Source organism: Hippocampus guttulatus, chromosome 6 (assembly GCF_054856545.1).
Source record: "Hippocampus guttulatus isolate MCC_2025c chromosome 6, RoL_Hgut_1.0, whole genome shotgun sequence".
Taxonomy (NCBI): Eukaryota; Metazoa; Chordata; class Actinopteri; order Syngnathiformes; family Syngnathidae; genus Hippocampus; species Hippocampus guttulatus.
This window is the reverse complement of record NC_141266.1, coordinates 19155316-19167187: the sequence shown is the minus strand read 5'-3', so window position 1 is coordinate 19167187 and position 11872 is coordinate 19155316. Positions and strand designations below refer to the sequence as shown.

At 42.5% G+C, this 11872-nt stretch overlaps 1 protein-coding gene across 1 annotated transcript; it reads left to right on the top strand.

Moving 5' to 3' along the window:
• The first annotated feature begins 8829 nt into the window (after positions 1-8829).
• gbp (glycogen synthase kinase binding protein) lies at positions 8830-10780 on the top strand. Its single transcript, XM_086112581.1, has one exon. The coding sequence runs from the start codon at positions 8942-8944 to the stop codon at positions 9458-9460; it is 519 nt and encodes a 172-aa protein (XP_085968707.1). The 5' UTR covers positions 8830-8941; the 3' UTR covers positions 9461-10780.
• Positions 10781-11872: the final 1092 nt, after the last annotated feature.

Genomic DNA, 11872 nt, shown 5'->3' with positions numbered 1-11872 from the left:
ATTAATGAGCTTTGCCCATTTACTTTTGTCCATACGTTTTACTTGCAGCAACTTTAGCAGTTGTAGTGGTCACAACAGGAACAACAAGGGTCAATAAATTGTTGGCATCTTGTGATGCTAACCCATGTTTGAAGGATTATATAACGTGAAGTGTGCTTTGCCAAAACACCTGAGTGTGTCTTGGTTGTTGAGTGTACATTTTAAAATCCCACGTGGATGATTAACGGTCTCACCTCGAGGTGAACTCCGATGTTTGAAGAGTGGCAGCCATGTTGTCCGCAAATTAACAAATCATTGATTTGCGTAGGTTAGATTTTGAGACAGGTCAAAAAGTTCTCCCAGTGTGTATCTGAGTGTTACCATGTAGCATATAGCATGTTGCAGATAGTGTACAAGACTTGTTTCAGAGCAAAAAGCTTTTAATATGTAGACAGTGCACATAGCCCACGGTATTATTTCGGATATAGCATGTAGCATATAGCATGTTTCATTTAGCTCAAAGTCATGTTGCCTGTAGAATATAACACTTGTTAATAATGCATAATAGCATACAGTGCAAGTAGAATATTTCATACAATATATAAAATATCTCATGTCGAATACATAAGTTGGGATCCAGCATGTCGCGCAGTTCTTCCAGTATGTATCTAAGGTTAGCATGTAGCATACACCATGAAGCATGTGGCATATAGCATGATGCATCAAGTGTGCAAGACTCGTTGCATCGTACAATTAAGATTGTGGTATGTGGCATGTAGAGTAGACGCCATGTACCATGATACATATAGCATAGGACGCAATGTATCATATGGATATGATTTCGCTCTCACTGCAGCTGAGCTCAAATTAACTGAAGGCCTGTCCAAATTCGCCACGGCTTAGGCGGTCCACGCAGGCTACATGAGGAGGAGCCTGTGGAGCTACCGATGAACACGTAGCATTTAGCTCGGCCATATTCGTATGTGCTATCATGAGTCGGTTGGCTTTAATTTGCGCTAACGCCATGCTATATGTTATATAGCATGTAGCACAGAGTACAAAAGAAGCAACACAGAATATAGCATGTTTTTTTAGCCTTTAGCGTGTGAAGTTAATCCTCTAGCATACATCGTAGATGATCATGTAGCATTTAACTTAGCCATGTTTGTGTGGTGGCAAGGCCTTCAAGCAGGTTCAACAGCATAGCATTCAGCATGCGCCCTAGGGCACACATTAAGCAGTAGATCTCAAATGTAACACATGTAACCTTTAGCTTTGCCGTGTTTGTGTGGTCATTGGTGAGTTGCGTGGCCTTTAGGCGGGTTCAACCGCATCATTTCGCAAGCTCTACTGTGTGTATTAATAAACATTTTTCTTCTTCTTCGTCTTCTTTTTCTAAATACACTGCTAGCAGCCGTGGATCACGTTCCTGCGCGTGTTTACAAATGTGCAACACATAAATCCTTTCATAGTACTGGCAGCCATGTGCCTCGCATTCCTCCACAGCGAGAGTATAAAAATGCTCTCTCTCTCTCTCTCTCTCTCTCTCTCTCTCTCTCTCTCTCTCTCTCTCTCTCTCTCTCTCTCTCTCTCTCTCTCTCTCTCTCTCTCTCTCTCTCTCTCTCTCTCTCTCCCTCTCTCTCACTCTTACACTTTTTCTCTCTCTCTCTCTCTCCTGCTCTCTCTGAATGGAGGAAACAAACTCCGTGAACTTGAGCGTCTGGACGCCCGCCAACTGCTATCAAAGTTGATCCTCTTGTTTATGTTTCCAGACGGGAGCACAGCCACAAAGGCAAATGTTTGCCGACATCAACAAGGAGCGCTTTGGAATTGTTCGGCTAATCGCAAAGCTTTAAATATTTAACTTTGGGGGTGAGAGGAAAAAAAGGCCAGTGTTTTTGGAATGTTTTTATGACTGTCAAAAGGGTGGGCAAACCTTTGTACTGTTTTTTATAAGGGACACATGGGCCAGGTCATTTGTTGTTCAGGTAAAATAAAATAACAAATAAAGTAAAAATGTGTTTAGGGTATGTAGAGTGTGTAAAGCAGTTTAATTTAACCATGAAATAATAATTTATTCTCATTTAAAATTTTTCTTATAATATCCATCAATTTTCTGATCCGCTTATCCTCACACGGGTCGCGAGGCGTGCCAAAGCCTATCCCAGCTGTCTTTGGGCAGTAGGCGGGGTACACCCTGAACTGCTTGCCAACCAATCGCAGGGCACATATAGCCAAAGAACCATTTACGTTCACAAAATCACACCTAAGGACAATTTAAAGCGTTCCATGAACCTGCCACGCATGTTTTTGGAATGTGGGAGGAAACCGGAGCACCTGGAGAAAACCCATGCAGGAAGGCCGGTGCCAAAATCGAACCCTGCACCTCTGCACTGTGAGGTCAACGTGCTAACCAGTCGACCAGAGCTCCAATTAATATCATGATCATTTATTCACCAGAGTAGTAAAAAAAATTACATCAAATTAAATGACTGATTTATATGAATGATATACACTTGAATTCTATTAAAATGAAGTTGGATCAAAGGAATTTATCAAAGGTACGATTAAAAATAATTTAATAATATTTTTAAGAGAATAAATAAAGTGACCAGTCTAATATTTAATCACAATTTTGTGTGGATTAAGTGAAATTAAATATCCCCATATTTACTTTTTTTGGTTTTGTTTTATATTTTACTTTTTTGGGGGGGAGAGGGGTTTTTTTTTGGGGCACATGCCTATATCAACCATTTGTTTATTGTCTGACAATTTCCACAAAAAAACAAAACACTTGGTTTTTTTTAAGCAAAATGCGCAATGACTTGATGGTGTGCATGAGTCAATAATGTCCAAGCAGTGATCAACTTCATCTCTGAGTCAATGTGAGGTCTGAGGCTTTCCGACCATTTGTACCCACCCCATCAGGTCATCGATAAGGAATCTCCATAAAGTCATCAACATGTTATTTTTTTTTATCCTCCATGTGCGCGCGGGTTGTAATTACTCATGCATCTCAAGCGGTATCCAGCAACGGCTCGCATTTCAACTTTGCCGCAGCTCCTTAGTAGTATTTTAATGCTCCTGATGTATAAATACATGAGTTCCAGTTTGAGCAGTTGAAATGTTGTCCTTACGACACGTTTCAAAAGGTTTTACATTTGATGGAACGAATTAGGACATTTACATGGAAAATGTGTCTCTACTTACAAAATTTTCCAGCTACGAAATTTCATCCAGAACCAATTAATTTCGTAAGTAGAGGTACCACTGTGTTTGGCTTAACTATTTAATACAATCTAATTGCTAACTTAATGTGGCTGTGTCAACAAATATGCAGGTGGTGATGACCTTTATCACTTTATGTTGTGTATGAATCATTTTTACAATCCGCTTCTCTGGTACCGAAGTGTAGAGATTGTAAATAGACAATGGCCTCATTTCTTTCTCTTCCAAATCGACAAACAGAACGAGGAAGTACGTTCTTCTCCAAAACACCAGCTTCACATCCTCTTTAAAACGGAAAGTTGAACACACTTTGAATGATGACTCATGTCTTTTTTTTTTTTTTTTTAACTTCACGGCAAAGGCGTGATGGCAACAAACAGGCTACAGGCTTTTCTTCTCCAGTTCCGGTACATTCCTCTGCTCGGCGGGCATGTCTCCGTAGTGGATCGTAATCATTCTGTTGGCGGAGCTTGTGCTCATTGCTCACATATCCTCTCCTATTGTTTTATCAGAATCAAAGCAAACACAAACATTACAGATGGGCGAGTATGTGACAATAAAAACAGCAACCGGCTCCAGCTGCTTTTGCGACATCATTTCCTGCGCTTGTTTCTTTCCAATGTGTGAACTGTGTGACCTCCGAATGAGCGAGCAACGATTATTTTTGTGTGCTCTTTTTTGCAGTTTCTCATCCCGACTCACCTCACAAGTCTCAACTAGCTCCCAGTCTATTGCCACACACTCGATCGTCGAGTTATAATTTATTCGACATCTGCCACTATAAATGAACACAAGTGCAGTCCATCCAAACACGTGCGGCGGGAATGATCCGGCTATGTTTGGGGTATAATCCCGCTAACAGATGGACAGCAACACTGCGGAGCAAACAAGACAAAAACATGCTCGATTACAGATTTTGGTTTAACCTTTGATCTCACTCTTGAATGTTTTGATGTTGTTGTCATTCTCTCCTGGGAAAACAGTTTTTTTTTCCGGAAGTGGAGGAAAACAATTCCCACGTGCGGCATTCTTGTTCTGTATGTTTCTGCTGTTATTGTGCCACCGTAGCCCGGCATCATTCAAAATATTAGCCCGTAGTGAATGCTGATCATACGTGATCCTTTGTTTTTTTTGGTTTCGTTGCTACCAGCATGTTGTGGGTCAAAACACAAACAGTACACGCTCCTGCGGGTTACTGCACGGATTTGCCGAGGCTGTTCCAAAATTGAGAAAAATAGCGTCGCAAAATTTGACCTGCCTCGTGATTTGAATGACCTGCTTTTGACACTCAATATTATTTTGCTTAACAAAAGACGAAGGATCACGTATGAGCAGCATGCACTATGGGCTAATATTTCGAACGATGCCGGGCTACGGTGGCCTCTTAAGCCCAAAAAAGGCACAAATGTTTGATGCGGCTCGGCAGTATTCAGACCCATAGTTAGCCGCACCGAATCAGTTTGGACCCTCAAAAAGTGGGTATTCGTCTGGGTGATTAGTCTGCACCAGGATTTCTTGTGTGTATCCACACCGGCATATAAGGTCCGGACCAGCGGGAAAAATTAACCGTTTCATTTGCAGCAGAGCAGACCAAACAATGTCGGTGTGAATACGCCCAAAAAAATAAAACGACATTAAAAAAAATCCTCCATTCTTGCTCTTCCGCCTTTCTCACAGCCAACAATGAGGCGCTCTAAAGCTGCCATGCTAACTACTATCAGACATAAACAACACATTTCCTGAGCCAGGCAAAAACTTGTTTGGACTAGTCAAAGGTAAGGCGCATTTTCTGGGTGTTGCCACAACCAGGTGGAAAACTGCATTGGACAACCGCTGATGGAAATGAACACGTCCTTATGTTAAGTCCTTATGTCGTAGGGCGAGAGGTGACTCATACTGGACTCCAAAGTAGGTCACTAAGCACCTGTTTAGCAACGGCCCCAAAAAACTGAAATGGTGAAAAACAGTTTAGTGCTATACGGTATCTATATATGAATTTGGAAGCAAATCGTTTATTGAGTTCCAAATCATTTTATCTTAGATAGGACAAGTCAAATTCACGTCGCTGACAAACTACTACATGCACACAAACTGCATTCAACGACTATTGAATAGCCTTTGTTGGCATGCGTCACCTAAAAAAAGGACTTGCCACATGACGCAAATAGTACAGAAAGTACAGAGGTTCGCGTTTGTTGTTTTTGTGACGTTATCACATGCCGCGAAACTTTAAGACACCGTGCCCCAAATATTTGCTGGGTGTGTCATCTCTTTAAAACTAAAGGTAAGTTGTCTTACGCCATCGGCACGTTTGTTCACACTTTGACAAAGGCAACCATTTGTGTTCACCTAGACTCCAACGTGTTCTCGCACCACAAAGCATGTCCCATGTTTAGGTTGTAAACGAGTTCCCAGTAGAGAATCGTGGAATCGTGAGTCCCCAGGACCATAAGAGTAGCTTGCGGGCTTGTTCTAAAAAATAGCTCCCCGGTGATGTGACATTGTGATTTTCTAAGAATGTTGTAGAAGTCATCATTTGAAAATGTAAACACTGGCAGTTTTTTTTAAATATGTTCATATTGATCTGATTCCTAATAATTGTGATGCCCTAACTTTTGTCCTCACATAAATGAGTATCGTTCACAATGAAGAACACACAACAAAAAAAACATCACTGAAAGTAATTTGAGAAAATGTATATTTGCAGAGGTATGCATCAAGTGATGGCTCTTCGCATTACAGTAATCGGCACCCAAGATGTAAGATAAGATAAGATAAGAAAACCTTTATTAGTCTCGCAATGGAGAAATTCCAGATTCACAGCAGCAAAGTTATGAAAGGAAGAAGTAGAACAACAAAATATAGGAGCTGCTGGAAAGGCAGCCACTCACGCGGCGCCATTTTGTGAAAAACAATTGTAAATAGCACTGCGATTTATCCCTTTTGTATTTATATTGCACTTAATTGAACGGTGTTTGTTTTTTCTTCTTTCTACCCACATTCTTGCTGCTGGTAGCACTCACTCCCTCACTTTTAAAAAGGTTGGTAGCACCGGCTGTAGACTTTGACACATGGTCAGTTCACAATGTTGTGTGTGTGTGTGTGTTCCATTGTAATATAGTGATACGTTCTCTGGGCACCACAACATTGTGTGCATCCCAAGAGCTATTATCTTTACCCAGTCTCTCGGTTCAAATTTTCTATGTTGGTTTTAAACTACATTTTCACTTGACGTCGATTGTACTATGCCAATAACATTGTTAATTATGATTCCAAAAATACTTTTGGGCAAATACGCCCCACCCAAACCCCGGCATAAATGCCTAGCTGCCCCACTGACTGACAAATGCCTACAACAAACTTTCCCTTTGAGAGCAGTTAACAATTGTTTTCGTTAGTTCCTGGGTCCTAAAACTCTTTATTGTCTTTTGATCTGTTGAAAACGTTTGTTGTGTCAACACTTCCAGTAAGTCAAAAAGAAAATTTGGCTTTTACTTCCTCACTTCCTCGTGCGTGTAAAAGTTGTGTTGTGGTCGAGGGTTTACTAAAAACGTGACCAGGCCGCTTTGAGTATACAGTAATTGTCTTCGGGCAGTTGCTGGCACTGCTTTTCCTTTCCAACATTTTTTGGTACCACTCCCAACTGCGCCTTCACTCACAGTTCCACTCTCCAACCCCCACTATCGTCTTACTTGCCACTTGGCAAGTGGCACTTGCCTTTGAGCCACACAGGAAGTCTGAGTCGGCGGCTCCCCTGATTGGCTCGTGGCGCCACGTGTTGGCAGGCGTAGTAGCTCCTTATATGGTGATGAGGGCTCTCATTGACTGGAGCATCAGGTTTAGCTGTGGTGTTTCTCAGAAAGCACAACTGAACACCATGTCCTCCCTAAGCCACACACACACACACGCACACACGCCTATTGTCAGCATTTACATGCATGGGTGCCACGCTGACGATGCACTGCAACCATGCACTCACAAATACTCGATGAGGGCCATTTTCAAAGTTTCAAGTGAAGACAGGCACACATTTACTTCCTCATCTACAAGTTTGACACTATTGTCCTGGTAGGGAAACTCCACAATTTTGTCCCCAGAATACCTTTTAACATTATATAATCAACACCTTGATATGATTTGTTTCATGGGATGCATTCAAGTGCATGTTGACGACCGTCAAATAAACTTTCAAATGTTGTCACCTAAAAAGATTTTTTGGTCCAAGTGAGGACATTATTTACTCCAAATTAAATTTGGGATTTTTCATATAATCTTGCACGTGATGTGAAAATATCCAAACATAGGCATTGAAGTTAAGAAAATGCATAGAAGAAATGGACAATAACAACACCGGTCCACATGATGTCACCTGAAAGACACCTTTTTTTACAGACCATTTGGCTTGTTTTATTCTAATGAGGATGTTATTATAAAAACAACATTTGGGTTAATAGGTTATTGCTAGTGGTAAAAAAAAGAGAGAAAATTGAATGCTAAAGGGTGATTTTCTTACCCCATCGACTTCCCAAAGTTTGATTCAAATGCATGTAAAAAAAACATGGGATAGAAGATTCAAACCATTCCTTCTGTATTTGTTACTCCCCGGTGCACAAACAAACAGCTTTTAGAAAACTGCTGTTGTTTGTTTGCATTTAAACTTCATCCTGCAGTCAATGCAACTTGACGAAATTTAAATTTCAGCATCCCGGCGCCATCATACTGGTCAGTGGAGACTCCAGTCATATTTATCTCTTTCATTGTCAAACAACTTGACACATACAGACTGTGCAATATGAAGGAATAAATCTCTGGACCATGTGGATATCACATTTGTTGTACAGCTTAATGAACGAAGAATTGTATATCTGTTATATGTCTGTATTAATTAGTTGTGTGGTACGCTTGGTCTTGCTTTTGGCATTCTTTGTTCCAGGGGCGGTTTTTTAAATACAAGAGGTCTCATACCAACACACGTACGTCCACAACACATCTTTTTACAGACCACTTGGTTTGTTTTTTGTTTGTTTTGGTCGAAACAATTGAAGGATTGCTTTTCGAAAATTAGATATTTTTTTACACGGGATGCACTGAAAGTGCTTGAAAAAACATTGAATTAACAGGTCCGAATGATCCCTTTAAGACGTTTTTACAAACCTCCAATTTGTTTGTTTTTGGTTAACATGAGGGAGCTATTCCACAAAACGGCACTGTGATTTAATATGCCCTTCCTCGTAATGCAAAAAAATATAAAAGCCGAACGTTTACGTTAACGGCTTGCTGCTCTTCCTCATTTCATCAAAAACGTGCTTTGTTTGATTTCCCCGGACAAGCAGTTAGGAGTTATGTAACATGCATTTGGCGAGAAGAGTCCAAAAAGCAAGAGAGCGGTTAGGGGGTTCAAAAAGTATCAGCACGTTAGTAAATCATCAGGCCGATACTGTTAATAGTATTAAATCGTTTTTAATAAGTTATTGATATTATTGTGTTTATTAAAGTGTCACAGATTTTTTTTCGACTCGAGACTGGTGGTTTTGTTTCAAAACACCAAACCCTCGCTTCCTCGGCTGAAGACTTGGTATGTTCCTCTTTACACGTCACCCATTGTTTACAAATCAACAGAGCCTGTTTGAGGTTGGCGGCGTGGCGAGAGCGAGGACGGAGGAGCGCTGCGAGGAGCGTTGCCTCTTTCATTCAATCCCCGACCACAACATCAACTAACCCACTGGCCTTCACGATGCCCTGTCGAAAGGAAAACTACATCTTCCTGGAGCAGTCCGTCACCGTCGGCTCCAAAGAGGTGGACGCGCTGGTGACTAGAATCGGCGAGGCGCTGCAGCTCCACAACAATAGCGGCGGCCACCCGAAGAAGACGGCCTGCTTGCACGAACTCACCACCGGCGTGGGGAGCGTGATCAACCCGGCGGGGGTCGTCGTCGTCGGCGGCGGCGGAGTAGGAGGTACAACCGCCGCGGGTGCGCCTGTTCCAAAGCGGCAAGGGTGCTGCATGCGACTGCGAAACCGCGGCAGTAGCCGGGCGAGTCCTTACCACATCCCCGGCTCGAGCGACCAGGAGTGGGACCAATTCAAACCGTGGAACAAAAAGAGGCTGCACGCCGAAGAGGACGACCCGCATCGCCTGCTCCAGGAGCTCATCCTTTCAGGCAACCTGATCAAAGAGGCCGTGAGGCGGCTGCAGTTCTCCACGGCGGACTGTGGAGACTTCCCCAAAGCAGCAGACAACGTGCCGTGCTGACGAGGCTTCAAACACTGCTCCCACCCCCCCGCGGCCCTCTCGTTGACTTTCAAGTTAAACTCGACAAGACTGGTAGCTGTGCTTTTCCCTCCCAATTTCCAATTTTCGTTTGATCCAGAACATTGGCTCCATTGCGTCAGCGACGGTGGTTAGCTCGCCAGTTAGCCGCCCGGCTAAGGAGCCGCGTTGTTTATGTTTGAAAATCTTCTCCACTCAAGTCGAGGTGGGGTGTATTAAGGGGCTTCAAATAAGACGGGACTTATTCATTTTCAATGACACTTTTCCCCTTCCTCTCAGTTGAATGAAATTTCACATCTGGGCTTTTTATGTGTGTGATTTTTGAGGGTAAAATGGACGCCATTTTCAAGACGACTCACGTAGCCCCCGCACATGTAAACAAGTTTTTTTGTTTCCTCCCATTTTATCCGTTAATCTGTTTGTCGTGTTTGGAGGCAGGAGTACAAACTGCTAGCCTTATCCACTCCAAACACATATGAACTTAATCGTGGAGGAGAGTTTTGGTGGTTTAGTGTTTGTGTGTGTGTGGCCATTTTGTTTACACTCGGGGAGAGGAGACAAGAAGCAAGTGTGTACCTTGGTTTACTTTTTTCCTCTCTTTTGACTTCCCTCGGAGCAGCTACTTTCACCATCACAAACCTCATACAACAGACTGTCTGTCTCATTTTTCGAAAGCATTTTTTTCTACACAGCATCGTAAAACGTGGTTAGCACCATTGCCTTGCAGCTTTGCGGTACGCTGTTCAAATCCCGGCTTCCGGTTTCCTCCCGCATTCCCCCAAACTTTTAAAAAGTTAATTGAAGACTCTTAAATTGTCCATTGGCTGGCAACCAGTCCAGGATGTTTCCCTGGGATAGGCTCGAACTCATCTGTGCTCCTTATGAGGAGTAGCGGAAGCGATTTTTTCCTACACCAAGCAATGTGACAACAAAAAGTCTCTTTGTGGTTGGAAGCCTCTAGGTGTCCTCTGAAAGGGGATCCCGGTGGGCAAATATGCAGGACAGTGGGGGTTGGGGTGCGGGTATGTGAAAGCAAGGCCATTTCCCACAGGGCTTACTATTACTTGGGTCTGTTTGTTTGCTTGTAAAAGGGGGGGGGGGTGTGGTCAATGGTCACATGACAACACTTTTGTGGTGCTCTTCACTTTTTGGGAATTCCGATGAGGAGTTCTGTTGTGTTGTTTTTTTTGTATGTGTGTGTGTTTGTTTTGTATTTGTGTTCCGTGTACAGAAAAATGCACAACTGCTTCGTACCGAAGTATCATTATAATGAGCCTGAGTATTCAGGGCCGTTTTGGGGGGGGGGGGTTGTATTAATAAACACACTCTTTGTTTTTCCAAACTTGTTGTCTTCTTGAATTCCGGGAACTTCTTGTTGTGACTGAAACCTCATTGAAAGTGTGTCTGTCCGATGCTTTCTCCACGTGTGTGAGTGTGCGCGTGAGCAACGTGGTGTTGGCAGACGCATGTTCATTATGAGCCTATAAATACCTCCTCTGCCCACTCTATGTGGAGGAGCACAGTAGGCTGTGACAAGTGAGGGGAGCAAAACATGTTTTGCAGTGTCCTCCATGTTGTTTACATCAGCTTTTTCTTCCGTCACTGCTCAGTCACTGAGTGTGAGCGTGTCGTCGTATTTCCCAGCAGAAGAGGAAGCTATCAGCCCCTGGGGAGCACAGAAACACTGCTAAGAGAGAGCTTGAAGTGAGCCATTCAGAAATCTTAAGTTCAAAGGGAACAAAAGCATGACAACACAAAATATCAAAGCACTTACTCTGAAGTCATTACTAATAATGCCACTGTGTTTTGCTCAGGGTACAGTGAGAAGTTCACAGTGAATACCCATTTCTTGCAGGGGAAATATTTCAGACCCACTCTTAAAAGGAAAAAAGAAAACATTTTGTAACCATCCCCCTGACTGATACCTTTTGAACACCAACGTCTTTGTTACTTTGAAAGCTCTATGCATGGGCACCATGGGTTGTGTCGTAAAATGTGACTAAAAATGGCAGGCAGCCTAAAAGAACATCTGAACTTTATTTGGAGTTCATCAGAGGCACTTAAATGGTGGTGCATGTGTGCTGACTCATATTTAACATGCATTTGAATGTCATTAGGTTATTCTGAACACGGCAACATCCCCAGTTAGAAGACACTTGTGGAACCACAATAGCTCATCCGTCCATCTATTCCAGTTGTTTATTTTTACTTCGCTTCATGAAAACATTTTTTTATTTTTTGTTCAACTCAATTTTATCACTCACATTAGCCGTGCAAAAAGTTTGAAAGTGATTGATTTTGGTCTGTCATAACTGGCAACAAACGTAATTTGAACAGGGGTGTGTTGTGTTGATTTTTTACACCCACAGATTTTTTAAAATGTCATACATACGT

Coding starts and splice junctions, on each gene's coding strand:
- gbp (XM_086112581.1), top strand. CDS start 8,942: ATGCCCTGTCGAAAGGAAAACTACATCTTCCTGGAGCAGTCCGTCACC.